This window comes from Poecilia latipinna, unplaced genomic scaffold, assembly GCF_001443285.1.
Source record: "Poecilia latipinna isolate Pla-1442-1.1 unplaced genomic scaffold, P_latipinna-1.0 Scaffold1228, whole genome shotgun sequence".
NCBI lineage: Eukaryota > Metazoa > Chordata > Actinopteri > Cyprinodontiformes > Poeciliidae > Poecilia > Poecilia latipinna.
Window position 1 is genome coordinate 1,088 of NW_015113844.1, and position 17,020 is coordinate 18,107.

The 17,020-nt window shown below is 40.2% G+C and overlaps 1 protein-coding gene across 12 annotated transcripts in view; it reads left to right on the top strand.

Annotated features, from left to right (window-relative positions):
- The first annotated feature begins 2,579 nt into the window (after positions 1 to 2,579).
- Positions 2,580 to 17,020, top strand: part of phldb1b (pleckstrin homology-like domain, family B, member 1b) — a 112,328-nt gene continuing 97,887 nt past the window's right edge. For 5 of the 12 annotated variants that reach the window (XM_015054078.1, XM_015054081.1, XM_015054083.1 and 2 more), the window contains exons 1-4: positions 2,581 to 2,632; positions 3,796 to 3,897; positions 8,624 to 8,747; positions 9,623 to 9,793. In XM_015054078.1, the coding sequence (XP_014909564.1) occupies positions 2,597 to 2,632; positions 3,796 to 3,897; positions 8,624 to 8,747; positions 9,623 to 9,793 (433 nt within the window). In that variant the 5' untranslated portion in view covers positions 2,581 to 2,596. Of the gene's footprint in view, positions 2,633 to 3,795; positions 3,898 to 8,623; positions 8,748 to 9,622; positions 9,794 to 14,003; positions 14,423 to 17,020 lie in introns of those variants that run through there. The other 7 variants (XM_015054077.1, XM_015054086.1, XM_015054087.1 and 4 more) reach the window with 3 other exon arrangements.

Sequence of the window (17,020 nt, forward strand, 5' to 3'; positions counted from 1 at the left end):
TTACAGAGATAAAAGAATGTTACTTAAGAACACAAAGGAACCTGAGTGTAAAGAAATGAAGCCTTTTTGCTCATTGTAACATTAAAGCACTATTTCAATGGTCTTCTGATATAAGAACAATCTGAGGAAATATCTTTATGTATTCATCATGACAAGACTTCACCCAGTTGTAAAATCACTTATTTTAAGAAAGTGAATTACCTATGTGCCCCCTTGAGTATCAGCAAAGAAAAGGAGGAAGATGAAGCCCTTTTATCTGGCTTCTTTATCTGCATTGAACTAATGAACTGTTTTAGTTCATTAGTTCAAATTTAAGAAGCTATTTCAATTTGCAGAAATGTCTTCAGTTTCAAAATAGTGCTGGAAATTCAGCCCTGCTCAGATAAACCAATGCCAGCTCTTTCTGCTGTGGTGTTAGAAGAGGGAAGATAGAAGAAGAGCTTCAGAAGGAGACGCTGCAGAAACCTTCTTCTATCTGGAGCGATCCAACACCCACACCGAGAGCAACATGGGGGTTCATCTGTGGTATGTAGAATGAAATAAAGAACTGTAAAAGTGGATTGGTAGCTTAAATGACAATATTCTTTTGTATTTATTAGTGTCTAAAAGTGGCAGTTAGAGATTTTTCTACCACATGTGCTTAGAAAAGCTACCATGGCTCAAGTTTTGATCTGTGTGTAAGAGTGTGTGTTGCTTGAGTCCCAAAAGCTAAACAATGTTGCTTCAAAAAGCATTCTACATCAGAAAGAAGTCATCAAAAATCTGTAATTTAATGAATTTTTTCAATCTATATGCATCAAACACAGGGGCAGTGATTTAATAAAAAAAATTATTTAAAAAATAAATAAATAAAACACCAGCTATGTACAAATGTTTGGAAAAAATATTTAAGACCAAGGAGTCAAACATTTGACACTTTTTTTTTTTAGAATTCCAGCAAACATTCTTATAGATACAGATTTATAAATGTAGTTGCAAAGAAATTGTTGGATATAATGTCTCCAAGTAAAAGTTTTGTTGGAAAGACCGTGTGACCTTACAGTGAAACAATGTGTAAATACAGAGGAAAAGTTACTAGGGTTAGCTTTGGACAGGGTAGATGGCCTAACCAAAGTAACCCCAGATCTTGGCGTCTGGTTCTCCAGTGACGGTAGAATGGAGAGGGACATGGGCTGAGCGATTAGGGAACTGTCTGCTGATGAAACGCATCTGAGGAATACTTGAAGACAAAGTTAGAATCATTGGAAGGAGTCAGTTCAGTTAGTAAGGCCGTGTGATCAGGATGTTTACTGATTTCTGCAGACGGCAGTAGTAGCAATTGCAAATATTTATTTTTTAAAAACACTACATATGAAGGTGCTGTGCCAGCTCAGGAGTTAAGCACAACCCCCATAAGGAGGCTTTAGTCCTCGACCTGATCGTCACAGGTTTGAATCCTGTCCTGGTGACATGTAGCGCATGTCTTCTTTCTCTCTCATTACTTTCCTGTCTGAGTGCTTATAAATAAAGGCCACTAGAGTCAAAAAACTGAAACGCTACATACTGCAGTTTATAATGTTAATTGGTCAAGGTTGGATCTCTTCATTTGTTCAGAACTGCCCTGATTTTTCATGGTGTAGATTTAACAAGTCCTCAGAATAATTCTTCAGAGGCTTTCTGGTCTTTACTGGCGCTGTCAATCATATCGAGCATAATGAACGGCGCTAACACCCTCCTCCTGGCTGTGATTGGTTGTTTTTGACCAGGTGGTGTGTTTCTGCAGATGGCAGTAGGACCACAGGGAGGCGACAGAGCAGCTTTTACAGATTATCTGTCTCATGTTATAAGTTACAACATAGTAGCAGGTTCATCAAATACGTAAAAAACATATTTTTTAATAAACGTTACACGCTGCAGCTGTTAGGATGAATCACGTTGCCCCCTCACCAAGTGTTGATAACAGTGGCAGTTTCCAATATGGGTGACATTGGCAACCACCCAGGGTGGCATTTTGTGGGGTTGGTGGAGGGGGTGGCATGAACTGAGGATATTAATGTCAACATTTAACCTAGTGGGGGGAGAGGGGTGCCGGAAAGGTCACCCAGGGCCACCAAACAGGCTAGGACCACCTCTGGTAGATAACACCACATAGAGCATATAAACAGTTTTTCTGATTTGCTTCACCCATCCCAGTTTATGCTTCAGTAATAGAGGCTTGTTCAGTCAGTTCACCTGTGGCTCCTTGTATAATTTTTCTGAAAATATGTCAGTCATCACTTTGTTCTTCTTCCTTTAAGTTGCTCTCTTCCTCAGTCCTCCCTTTTGATCACCGTTCACACACACACACACACACATCTCCCTTTGGAGCTGCCATTCAGGAATGCAGGTGTTAGCTAGTGGAGCAGGCAGCAACAGGTCTGACCTCCTGAGTGGTAGTCTGTTGCAGGCACCGTGCCGGGAGCTTTAAATCAAAAGACGATTCCACACACACACACACACACACACACACACACACACACACACACACACACACACACACACACTGCAGTGTGTAAGCTGTCCGGGGCAATAAGGCTCACTCTGATAGGATTCAGTCAGTCAGCAGCAGCTCTCTGCCATGGAGGCCATGCACATGCTGGACAACTGGAGACAGGTAAGTATTACTAACCTATAATGAAAACTAGTGTTAATGGAGAACTCCTGCAAGCTGTTTCTTTTATTCTTTTTATTTTATTTATTTATTTTTTTATTTTGCTGCACTGGAGTTTAGAGACGAAACTTTCCAAATATTGTTTCATTTCTTCTTTGTGAACCTGTTTGGTGCTTCCTCCAGGCTGACTCCACTGTCTTAATATCATTTCGCGGCTCTGTCAGGAGAGCAAACATGAGGATATTTGCTGCGGTGTTTAGTCATCCCGAGGCTAAAGCACATTGCAAACAGATTTCCATCCCCCGCTGCATACACATCTCTGGGAGCGACGGGGATAATTATGTGCTTTCTAACGTCTGCTGCATGCTAAACCACAGCATGTCTCACGTCTCGCCTAATGACTGCACAAATATAACGTCTCACACTTACGTAGAACGTGGTTGCTGAAGATTTGTGCTAGCATACACAGTGAGATTTTATAATTATAATAAGAAAAGAGGATGGGTTTGTGCTGCTGACTTGATGGAAATACCCAAAAGGATTCCAGGTTGGGTTTGGGAAGATGCTCCTTATGAGGTTTGATGTGTGTTCAGTGAAGGTGACGATTTTGAATGTGTGGGTGTGTGTAAATGTGTGTGTACCTTGCTGTGTCTGCCATCTGTTGTTTTGCCTTTGTGATGACAACATGAATCACAGATAGGATATGATGGAGGAAGATCGGGGAACCCCCAGTTAACGTTGTCAGAACTTCTGAAAACAATTCTGTCATGGAGTCACACAGAAGATTATGATAGTGTGTTAGGCGCATTGTAAATAATCTCAGACATTTTCTAGAAAAAACAAGGAAACAAGGAAATTTGTGTGTTTGAAACATCAAAAATGTTCTGAAAAAAATTCAGGTTAATCTCAGAAATTGTCTAGAAAAATGGCAAATTCATGAGTTCCAAAAGTTGAACTCTTTTGACTTTTGAAACTCAGAAATTTCCATGATTTTCTAAAACATTTATGACATTTTTGGGCAAAAATATACACCTCCTTATTTTCTATCTATAATGGCCCATACATGCTGTTTTAAGGCTTTATTACATGGATATTTGCTGCCTTTCTTGATGATAACTTGGGATTCTCTCTGTCTCTGCCTATGCCTTGTCCTTTTTGCTTTCCAGGATCTTCATGTGTCGCAGGGAGACGTGGACAACTCCGTGGACATGGATCGCTTCAACAGGAACATGCCTGAGCTTGGGCGAAAAACTCACCAGGTGTTACAGGTGTGTGTGTGTGTGTGTGTTTGAGGTAATACTACATGAGAGCTGGAGGTTACAACCCCAAAGTCTTCACTGAAAGACACCAGCATAAGAATGACAGCATCTGTTGATCTGGTCGCTTTGACAGACTCTTGCTCCAGATCTCCTCAGATGATAATCAGAGTTGAAGAAGCTGCAGGTCAGCTGAGGCAGCACAGCTGCGGCAGACTCTGACAGCAGATGTCAGTGTGTCATTAAGCACCCTGAGTAATTACACAGACCCAGAGATTGGAAGTCTTTGTTTCCCACCTGCTGTCTCTGACAATCCTATTAGGCCTTAAGGGGAGGAGTTTGAGTCTGTGTGTCTGTGTGTGTGTGTGTGTGTGTGTGTGTGTGTGAGGAGTGATCTTCTTGTATATATTAGTGGTAGGTCTCGATTAAAATCGTAAAGTCTTTAATTACTTAATTGCAATTAATCGAAAACTATTTATTGACAAAATAAGCAACATTTTCAAGTCAAAAATCCTTTTTGCAACAACAAAGATACTTATTATCTTTGAAATCTGAGGTTATTCAACCAATAGATTGGTGCAATGTTCTATTATAACCATTCAGCTTCCAAATGTTCCAGGAATCATTCATGGAACTTCTTTGGAAATGTGGACTCTGACATTGTGCTGCTGCTCCATGCATAGAGATGCTATCTTAGGCTTGAATAGCTCCTCTGATAAGCTAACTCCTTTTAGCACAACTTGAACACAACAATAGTGTTTTCCAGTGTTTCATTGGATCATATTTTTAGGTAAAACTGAATCCACTGGCTTCATCATCAATCTCTGATGTTAGCAGATGTCTCTTGTGCATCAGGTTTACAAGCATACCAGAAACACGATACAAAAGTTCTGGGTAGGGGCTTTTGTATGTTAAAAAGAAAAATGTGAGTAATTGAGTTAAATTTTTAACCTGTATAATGGATGCAATTTATTAATTCAGATTAACGTCTCAAACCACAGCCCTAATAATAATAATTTATGCATATAAGATTGTGTTGAAGTGCTCATTATTTGAAATGGCTTTGCAGACACAGGAATATCCCTGCATGTATCAGTCAAATATGACCTTCCAAAGTGAATTCATGTGCTATGAAGTGTTCCACATTGGGTACCAAACAACTTTAACCAGCTTCCCTGTCGCTGCTGAACAGTAACATTCCCACACTATGATGCACCCACCACCAAATTTCAGCTGATGTTTACAAAAGAGTTGATCTTTAACATCTTGCATGTATAGCAACATTTTGTAGTCTGACCAGAGCACCTTGTTCCAGATGATTGCTGTGTCCCTGGACTTCTAACGCCTTTCTTTGTGATGTGACTCTGGATTTTATTGAGGATTATCAGAATAAAGAAGAATAACTAGGAAATGGACAACAAATTGTTCAATATTTTATTTGTAAAATATTTGTGAGCAAGTTTGTGTGGGCCTATACATCAAATTACAGTAAAATACATTAAAGTTAAAAAAAAAAAAGTAGGGGATTACAGTAATTACTTCTGGAAGTCAGATAAGAGTTAAAGACAGCTGAAATTACTCCACAGAGACAGGATTGACTGACATTATTATTGCTGGAGATTTTTAAAAGCTGCTGACTCACTGAGAAGACTTCAAGTTTAACAAATAGAAGTTAGTTTATGACGTTTCTAATTACTAGGAATGCAAGAAATTTTGTCAAACAGAAATGTGGAAATCCTTTGCAAATTTTCTACCAATGGTAAATGAGTTGTTGCATGCATTAAATGGTATAAAGGCAACGCGTGCATGTGGGCATTCTGAAGTATTAGAGCATGAAGCAGTTGCAGAGTGCACCACTTGGGAGCAGCAGCGCACAGCAGATAGCAGCATGAATCCCTGCAGCTCCTCACTACTCCCATTACTCCCTGCTAGTCTTCCCAGCATGCCAGTCTGTAACTCAGTGATCCTCTTAGGCTTGACCCCACTTCACCGGCAGACCACCACAACTAGATAATCCCAGTTGGACACACACACGACCAAACAAGGGGTCAGGTCAATGACGGCATCCCAAGTACCAAGTATGTAAGCATAAAAGTGGCACAAAAAGACACATTCAAGGTATGTGTTCATATAAAAAGTCTTTGCTACTGAATGAGTCCACACCCATCAGAGCTCATATTCCGACTCCAGAAATAATCTGATTTACAAAAAAAAACAAACAAACAAAAAAAAAACGTCAGTTACAAAAAAAGAGCAGAGAAATGTCAGAAACTGGAAATACTTTGCATCATGATAATCATTTAATAAAGATCAAACCCAGTCTGTTACAAAAAGCTGTATCTGATAGATATCCACCAACAGACTTTTAATTAATTATCACAGCCACTTTGCATGACCAAATTTAGCTGAGGACCAGTGGTGTTTGTCATTGTTAAAATGTTGAGCCTTGCATTGTTGGAAGAGTACGTCAAAATAGTGCAAACATGAACCAATTTGCCAGATAAATTTTAAAATAAGAGGTTGACATGGAGCGTTCAATACAGTAAAGATGTAAAAATATACAACAACATCAAAAGTGCAGCACTGAGGGCTGCAAAGCTATTAAAATACATCCAAAATTATGTTGCTAACCTTCCAAAACTGCACTTAGAGGGATGCTGTTTGCAAATTTTGGCCTGGCTTACTTTGTTATGATGTGGGTCTGCAGGCCACGATATATTTATCCTCCTAATTTACTGCTGAAAGATATAAACATAATGTATTTTCCCTAAATGAGTTATATATATATTGAGATCTGTTTTTGAGTCTTACTCTTTTGTGCGTGAAATAAATCAAGAAAGAGCTTTGTAAGTATTCCTAACACAGTTAGCAAAACAGTAGAAGTCAACGTAGAAATCGTCAAAACCTCATAAACAAATGCTTTATTTGTGGAACAGATGTTTTTGAAAAGATCAAGTTAGCTAGAATTCCCAAAAAGTTTTATGTTGAGACAAATTATTTAATTTGAAAATGCTATTTTAAAATAATTTAATTAAACAACATGCATCTTGGTAAGAAATCAAATGTATGAAGGCATTGGAATACACAAAATCTTGTTGGGGCTAGCAGTGCTAGCACAGCAAAGGAGGTATGTTAAAACAGAAACTGTAAGTTCTGCCTTGGCAACACGTTTACTTAAAAAGATAGATTGTATAACTCAGACATTAGAATTTTAGGAATTTTCACTTCATTTTACTACAAAGTTGAGATTTCAGAAGCAGTATCTTGCTAAAATCAGAAACATTTTCATTTTAACGAGAAGTGTCATATCTCGCTCTAGCAAGAACTTTATCATTTTAGCACGTTTTGTTTACAGTTACAATGACAAAGTTTCTTGTTTTAAAGAGATACTGCACCTGAATTTAATTCTTAGCCGTGGCAGTTAAACGCTCCTGTAAGCTTCATTGAAATAGAAATTAGTTTTCTAGCTAGCTGCTAGTCAGAATTAGCTCTCTCTTAGCATCTTCAGATTAGCTCTCCCCAGAAGCTAAAGCTAACGGTTAATCTCAGCCAGGCTAATATAGACGCTTTTTTTTTTTTTTTTACTGCTTTGCCATATTTAAAGGCAGTAAAAGAAGTGAATATAGCTCAAATGCCACATTTTGAAGGTTTATAAAATAGCATTTGCATGAAGTTCGATATCTTGGTGTCTGAAGGTGGTAGAAACCTGCTTTGATCTGACAGCTTCTCTGTACAACCACTATGCTCCTCACACTGATGTCTTTCTTTTAATTTAGTGTGGGAATAATGATACTTACGCATGGTTTTAATATTTCAACTGAATTTAACTTAAAGAAAGCTCATTCATGTAGGAGTTTACACATGCATTAAATAGAAAACGAGGGTAAAATGATCAAGACAATGAGAAAATAAGTCATGGTAAATAAGAAGGCTGAATTACATCGAACTGCCTGTTTTAGCACCCTGATATTTGTACATAAAGCATAAAGTCAGCAGGAGAAAAAATACCTCTAATTTATTCAGTGTTTTGAAACCTTGGAGGTATTGCTCAAAACTGCTGTGGTGGGATTAATTTAATGAAAAGCAAATCACTGAAAAGCAGAAATGGCTTTATATCCAGGCTGTGCTGAGAGCGCTCAACACAAGTTAGTTCTCTGAACAGCCTCCAGGATCCTCGTGCCTCATAACTGTGGAGAGCTGTTGCCATGGTGACAATCCCTTCACCCCCCTTCTTGCTGAGCACATGGTGGGGCTTTAGGGAGAGCTTGGAGGGGGGAAGACGAGACACACACACACACACACACACACACACCTAAATGTACACTTTTCTTAGTGTGTAAACAGGAAGAGAATTCAGTGGCTTAAAAGAGGATCCTTCTTTTTATCTCCAGATGGGAGATGAGAAGAGAGACCCTCTGTCTGGGTGTCACATGAACCAGTGAAGCTTTAAAATTCAGCAATGGTCAGAGTTTATCACAGTCACATTATCAACAATTTATTTATTTTTTTGTTGGCTCTGGTGGCCTTTATTTGAAAGTAGTTCGACAGGAAAGAGGGTAATGAGAGGGGGGAAGACATATGGGAAATGTCACCAGTTCAGGAATCGAACCTGCGACCACCACCACCACGACTATGGCCTCAGTACGTGGGTTGTGCTTTGCCCCTGCGCCACCACATCAACAATTTTTGATATGGTTCTGTTGAAACTGCACTCTTTGTGTTACATGCTTGTCTGCAGAGTACCCCACTGGATTTAATAGAGACTGGAAAGGAGCTGAAGTTTCAAGCAGAGCGCCCCCACCTGGTCAGCCTGGGCAGTGGACGACTGAGTACAGCAATCACCTTGCTGCCTCTGCCTGAGGGTGAGCCAGTAACCTCCACACAGCACAGTGATTTACTCTGTTCAGACAAATGACACAAAAACGGATGTAAAGTACTTCACTGTAGAAAAGTACGGCTGACAGAGCAGAGTACAAGTAATCACATGTGTGTAGCCCCTTTTCCACATTTCACATTTCCTTCCATCAAGTTTTTTTTTACTTTATTTAACTTAATTTCCTTTCCATATAGGACCCAACTGATTCCTACGTTTGAAGGTCTTATGCAAGCTGAGAGATCATGCATTGTCTTCCATTTTGGAGGCAGAGTACAGGTCACAGTGTCCCTTTGATTTTTCAGAAGAACACAAAACAGAATCAGATCTAGTCATATATTATTCATCCCAGTTTAGCTCAGTTTATATTTGGTTGTTTTATGCAGAACCTATTTAAATGTATAGCCCATTGACCCATTCAATCCAATTATTCCTGGTTATCCAGTCAGACACTGAGGTTTTCCATAATTAGCCATTTTAAGCCTGACATTTATTCTTGAAATGTCTTCTCAACAAATCAATAAAAAATGCTATAGCAAATTTGCAAGTAGCTTTCTGTTCTCATATGAGTAAAACCAGATCTGTCGGATTATGTGCTGCTGTTATGCTGTTGCATTTCTTGCATAGGAAACAACCGTCGGATGTTTTTCCCATTTTGAACGTGAGAGGTGACACTTCAGCCATTGCTGTAACTTGAACTGTTCCTGTGACAACTCTCACATTATCAGATGTGTAGAAATCATCATAAAAAAAGTTTATATATGCGTATCACAAAGTATATATTTCAGTACACCTTACATCATCAGAGGTCAGTTCTGTCTTTGATACCGTCTTTTTGAGACCTGAACATGTCCCTTCCTTCAGGCTGCACCATTCTGGGGTACGGTGCCGTGGACATCAACATCCAGGGCCCTGGTGTGGCAGCACAGCACTGCTACATCGAGAACAAGTCAGGTGTCATCACGCTGCATCCTTCTGGGAACCTCTGTGCTGTTGACGGGCTCCAGGTCCAACAGCCTACCCGTCTGTCACAAGGTATGGATCTGTGACTCTCTACTAAAAGCAGCCATTTTACCGCCCATCAGATGTCCGCGCATGCTGTCGTGTTAGCGATCGATCCATCAGCTCTCCACCTGCTGAAGAAAAGGTTGCAAACCATCCCAGAGATTGACAGGAAATAGCCGCCTGTATTTCCGGCTGCAATGAGTTAACCTAGAAAGTCTGGTTGGTTTGGGGAATACGTAATCAAACTCTGATCCAGACTGAAAGAGCAAACTCTGGTCTGCCTAGATCTAGAACTGGTTGAAGTGAACGCTGGTGCGGTTTGAATGCCTATGTGAATGCTAAGCAGACTGGAGACTGCTCTGAAAGCAGGAAGCAGGCTTCAGTGCACGGCATTCTGGGTAAATTCAATCAAAGCAAATGCGCTATTCTTGTGCTAGGGGGAGAAATGATTTATGGTGTTTTGCCAAAGACAGAAGAGAAATCCTACAACCGCTAAACTCTGGCGTCACTCCATTTTGTTTACATTTCGTGAAGGATGTTGTGCTCAGTGGTTTCTTCAGAGGTGTTTGTGTTGTTCCATTCAGTGGTTCTTGGTACAGCGCCACCACAGGAGGAGGGGAACAGGTTATTCAAATGCTTTGGTTTGTTTGACGCAGTGCAGTGTGAAAGCGAATTGCACCAGCTGTAAATATAACAAATGTTGCAATTTTGGTCACTAATCAAACCAAGTCTACTGGACTATCAGCTGGGAAAATACTCTTAACCAAATTTGCTGCTGGTGGCCCCCCAATGGGCCACAGCCCCCACTTTGAATAACCCTGCACCAAACAACCTCTGAGGCATTCACAGAACACCTGGATTTCTACTAAGTTACGCACAGAGGTTAGGATTTCAAATTTTAAGGATTTTAAAAGAGGTTACACACAAATACATGCCACAATTTTCGGATTTCAGAAACAAATGAAAACAATGTATCCATTTCCTTCCATTTCACAATAATACTCTTCTTTGTGTCATCACATCCCATTAAAATAACAGTTTGTGGTTGTAATGTGATAATATGTAGAGATATTCAAGGTGATGCAATTCAGATGTATTCAGTTGTTTCCTACAAGTCAAGGCTCTTTGCAGATGTTCTCTGGTTATCACAGTACAACCTGACGTAGACGTGATTCCATGGCAGACGATGGTTCTAAGACACAGGAAGCAAATTAAACAAGACCCACTTTCACTTCTACAAAATTATTTCTTTCATCCACGCTGCTCCTAACGCCACAGCAAATCCTCAAGACTCAATTAAGAAGGGAGAAAAAAAAACGCATGTTAGACAGTTTGATGTTTATGTGCCTGTACATGTGTGCAACAGTGGTTCAAGTGAGGAACATTGTTGCATTCAGCATGTTGGAAATGCACTGTAAGCTTGACCAACGTTACTGAGGAAGTGAAACTGTAAGTGTTTCACTGTTAGTCATTGAAATTCATAGAAGTTCACTCCAGAGGCCAGTGTGGACCAGACTGAACCCTATGAGGGTGAGATAAGCCGATACTACTCAGCATTACTCACAGCTTCTGAACTTCCCCCTGTGCTGCTGTCTAATTCTCAAGTTAAAGAGAAGTTAGTTAAACTATGTTAGTTAATGCTTCTTCAAGGGGCAGTATTATGTAAAACTAACTTTTTTTGAGCTGTACATCATGTTATAATCTTATTCCCTCATCAAAGACATACCTGGAGCATTGCTTTGACTCTTTCATGCATGCTTGAAAAAGCCTTTAATCTCCATGGCAACCATTCAGCTGTGTAAAATGCCTGGGTGGACCTAGCTATGTCCTCGAGACGCAGCTCCAATTTCAAACCTTCTGAGCTTCCTCCTCACAGAGCAGCCATCCCCTGGGACTCTCCCCCTCAGCTCCTTTAGACTAGCCAGCAGCAATTAGCAAACACCTGAGCTTACTATAAGCTGCTTCTCAGTGCAACGCTGGTAAAATGTTCCTAAAGGGTTAAAAGAGGAGCCATGTAGTGATGACTTCCTGAAGGTGGAGTTTCAGAAAGAGCAGAAGTTTTTAAAGAGACAGAGACCCAATTTCAAGGTGTTGGATTGCAAAGTCAATTTTCTTTTAAGTCATATTTGATCTCTACAGAAATTTTATGACAGCTGTAGTTAACATAGTTACTTGATTGTGCTATAAAATGGCACTATGTGTCTGGAAAATACATAATACCATCCCTTAATAAATCATGTCGTATCTGCAGGACTGAGTGGTTTGTGTTGTGCCTGATGTAACTGTCTGTCAGTGTGTTCCTCTGCCTGCTGGTTTTTTGGACATGGACTCTGGCAAAGTAACCTGAGTGGAGACACGGTGCTATTTATACTGCCCTCTCTGCCCCAGACAGAGGCAACCCTAAACCCAGAGGTTTCAGGTTGAAGACTGAGTGTGAGGGGAAACCTGAGTGCACTGTCAGGCTGCTGGAGGGCAATGAATGAGCGATCTGCAGATCTAATTTTACAACAGGAAATGGATCAGACTTTATTGGTCACTTGCCACTCCCATGCATTACATGAGCAATACGTTACAAGGTGCTTCAGTTTTCTCAGTACAAGCGGGGGCATTGATGGGTGGAGAGGTTGCATCGCAGCAAGCCAGGACAAGATTCTCCCATGTGCCAAAAGTCCTTCTAACTATATCCTTTGGCTTTCCTTTTAATGAAGTGATCTACACCTCTTCAAGGCTTTGACTTGTCTGCAGGTTGATTTAAACAACATCAAGCATCAACAAGCAGCTATTGTTGCACAAAGCAAATGTGCCCCACAAGCTTTTGAAAGTAATTCTCCTTGATTTGCTGTAATGTCAGAGGAGCCGGTGGACAGAAATCCATTCAAAATCAAAGGGATGTAAAGAGGAAGTTGGTTTGCAGAAGGAAGGATAAAAAGCAATGAAGGAGTAAAGTAGGAAAACCGTGTTGTCTTTACTGAACCTCAATGACTCAGATCAAGACATCATGTAGGACAAGCTGGTTTCTAGCACCTATGTAAACATCTTTCATCCGTCGTTCATGCTGCTTATCTTCTGTTTTCCATAAACACATTATGAAAACGTTCAGTGTTTGTAGCGTCACTGTGGTCCTGTGTTTTCTGCCATCACCAACAATTACCTTGTGATACTGTTGTGAAAATGTTTTGGTTTATTGAAATAATTGTCACCTTTTAAACTTTACCTTTAATAACATAAAGTTACCTAATTTTTAAAGTGCAATCAGTAATACTTTTATAACAAATTTATATCAGTAATGATTTCTTGGTTAATGTCAAGTTGTCATAACAAAGACATTTTGAATAATGTCAACTTTGTATTAAAAGTGTCATAATTTACCGAATGACGCTTTATGACAACAGTCATAACTATTCATGAAGGCTTATTCATGTTCATGACAGGTGTTATGTCATGTTTATGACAGTGTCATGTCAGTCTTATTCACCCCCCTTCAAATAAAGTGTTACCCATTTTTTAGATATTTTTTGTAGCTTCCTTCAAATTCAAAGCTTATATGATGTCAGCTTTACAATGTGAGTTAAAGCTGCATTTTGAAACTTGGGTCAAACCTTTTGGGCTTAATCCAAAAAAAATAAAAAAATAAAAAATCAACAGATCAGCCATACGTTGCATTGTCAAGCAGAATGGGCTGCATTTTTCACATGTTGGTGTTATTTTTAGCTGCAGATTCATGTGCACTATTGATGGAGGATTGATAATTGATTATTAGGCAGCCCTTGCCTCGTTTTTTTAATACATGTTTTAATAACCTTTTTAGATATGTAAAAGTGGTGTGGTGTGTCAATGAAACATGCACTGTCCTGTCTCTGACTTACATGCATAATGATTAGTAATGGGTTATTGGTAATCTGTAGGTCTGGGTTTGAGACGTGGATCATGGTATGATCCTGCCCCACATAGAGTGATCACTCCTGCAGAGGCTCATGTGACTCCAGGGAGCTCTTGGACAGGATGCTTCCCCTACTTTCACTGTGTTTATGGCTCATAATAAATCTCTACTCATACTTATGCTGTAACCTTTGCTCGTTAATGATTAGGATAAGGTATGAAAATAGGAGAGCTGCCTAAAGAGGTTATTGCAATATTAAAGCAATCTGAAGAAGTTCCTCCTTATGTGTCCCTCCTCCTCCTCCTCTTCCTCCTCCTGACTCTCTCCTTCCCTCTGCGGGCTGGGACGTGACTGTGAGCCAGCTGTTTCGCTCAGCCTCGCCGTGCCACATAGCGTCTTCGCTGCGCCACAGAGAGTGAGTGGGTGGGGTGGGGGCGACACGGAGACAATGGGCAAATAGATTACAAAGACAGTAAAGTCCCGGGCGGCTGCGGAGTGAAGAGGGAACCGAGGAGGAAGCTGCCGGCGGATCAGCTCACGCGCTGTAAGAAGACGGCAAGCGGACAGCTGCCACGGTCAACTTTCAGATTATCGGCAGAATATATTAGGCTGCGAGTTTACAGGGATTATCATAACAAAAGCGCGACCCGGAGGACAAAAGCAGCCAGTAAATAAACGCCGCTGCTCACAATTGCACAGAAACACGTGGTTTTTATTTAAAGGAACAGAAGCGATGAAATCAGCGGAGGGACACGGGAGTTCTGTTCATAAGACGTGAAGTAAGTTGGACTTTTGTCTGGTTTTAGTCTGTAGACTTTCTGTTTTTTTAAGTAGTTGCTGCTTGTGGTTTTAAGATGATTACTGGGCTTTTATTTATTTATTTTATTTTATGCAGAAGTTAAAAACTACTTGTAACTTAACTAACATTGAAATACATTTTTAATAAGGTAACAAAAAAGACTTGTTGAAAGTATGAACATACAAAAACCCACCCTCTACACACTTTTTTCTCTTTTTTATTTTTATTAAATAAAAAAATCACAAATCAGAATCTTTTTTTAAAAAACTGTTTTTTCCTCTTTCCATCTTTCATTCATTCATTCTTATTTTTAAAAGAAATATAAAAAGTCAATATATTTTGTGAAAATAATGTATTTCTGTTATTTTTCCTCTTTTTCTTTCTTTTTATTTCATAAAAAGAAAGAAAAGCAGGTACAAAAATGTACCCTGCTTGAATTGTGGTTGGGGGCCACACAAAATCAGCTCAGGAGCTGCAAATGGGCTTCTGGGCTCACTTTGGACATCCCTGTTGCTTTTGTGTGCTCTACTTAACCAAATTTAGTTTAAAATTGTACATTATGCAATGAATATATTAACTTTAATCACCACACTCACATATCCTTTTTAAATTAGATATTATATAAAGACAAAAAATGTTATAAACTTGTGCATATGTTTGCCCCTTTTTGGTAAAAGAAAAAAAGAATGTTTTTTTTCTCTTTCTCTCTCTCTCCCGCTCTCTCTTTCTCATTCTTAATTTTTTATGTTGGGAGACAGTGACTCAGGATGTAGCAACCTGAGCTAACTAGCAACCAACTAGCAACATGGTTGCTAGTTGAAATCCCGGCTCCTGTTTGCTTGTGGTGATCAGGGGTCTGGTGACACAGATTGACTTGCAGCCTTTGCCTCAGTCTACCTCATGGCTACATCATCACTGTGTGAATGGGTGAATGACTGATGGGCTTTGGAGTCCTCTGACTTAATAATACACTATAAATACAGGGTTTTTACCCTTTTTAAAGATTAAAATGTTTATTTTAAAATGAGGTGTTTGTGAGATTTTCTTGCAAGATTTTATTTCTTGTTAGCTGGGTAAACAATTTTGTATTTAAATTCATAAGATGAATAGAATAGATTTTTTTTCAACCAAATTTCTTCAGTTATCCTTCTGACAGACCTAACTAACAGATCTGTTTTTCTTTTTTACGTATTTTTAAAAATTAATTTAAAAAACTGCACTGCAGAACACCAACAACATGTGTTTAAGATTTTCATTATTCCGTGTGGGCGTTGAAACTGCTGGTTTTCCATGGAGAACCTGTTAGGATGATCTTTGTTTGCCCATTCCTTGATATTCTCCTTGGCTTTGAATTATTATGAGGAAATATTTAAACTTTACAGGAAGAAAGTGTTAGGTTTCAGCTGTAGCTGGTGTGACTCTCAGGACTTGCAACCCAACACTTGCAGTCTCCAACCACTCAGTCCCACAGTTCTGACGTCCCTCCTGCCTCCATGTGAACTCTATGAATAGTCTACAAACATATACACCCCCGCCCCGCGACATCCCATCCAGTCTAGCAGGATCACACTGTCTCTGTCTACTGTTTCATTGCTATTCCTGGTGTCCAGTGCGACCAAACTGGAACTGCTAACTGGAAGAGAATGGAGCTTCCCCTTCACCTTGGGGCCACAACCCCTGATCCCATTAGACATTTCCTACCTAGTTGTCTCTGACCTGCTCCCACTGCTCTACAAGAGGAGCCACTCCGTTGTGTCATCAGTGACACATTGTGTTGACCCCTGTATTGGAAGTGATGAGTCAGAGACAGAGAGAAGCCCCCCCAGCAAACACTCATCGGAGTGCTGTGAGAATGATGTACTCTCCCAGGGTGGTGGGGGGGTGCCACAGGCACAGGTCAGACATGTGTAAGGGGCCCACGGGGGCCATGATGAGAGGAAGGAGGCTGATAGCAGCTGGTGTCCCCCGCTTTGCTGGGTCAGTGTGTGTCCCTGGATGTTGTAGACAGAATGTGAGCGTACATCCTCTGACTGCCCCCAGGTCAAAGAAGGGTTCCTGAACGAGAGGCTCATTAGACTCTACAAATATACCTTTGGGTGAATTCCTCACGTTGTCCTCCATGTGTTTGTATATCATAGACGTATTCTATAGCTTTCCTCTCAATCAGGGCTCTGGTATTTCTTTTGTCTGGTCAGGGTGGGGACTTCGTCCAACTTTTAGCATCACTTGGAAGGAAAGCTTAAAGAAAGGTAAGATCTGTGGACGTGATGCTAGCAAAGCTAGCTGTACTGACTGAGACACATATGCTGCATCCGTGATGAAAAAAAGTTGTCACTCATGCGCTGAATTATTGTGTGTTGACTGAGGTGTCGCGTATATGGGACAACGCTGTGACCAAAATCTGCATTGATATGGCATTCAGGAACAATCCGATTCTTCTGGACGGATCTTTACTAAGTCCTAAAGGACTGAAGCCTCACTGAGAGCCGTTCTTTGTTCTTGTGTGCACTGCAATAGCTATATATATATACACACACACACACACACACACACACACACACACACACACACACACACA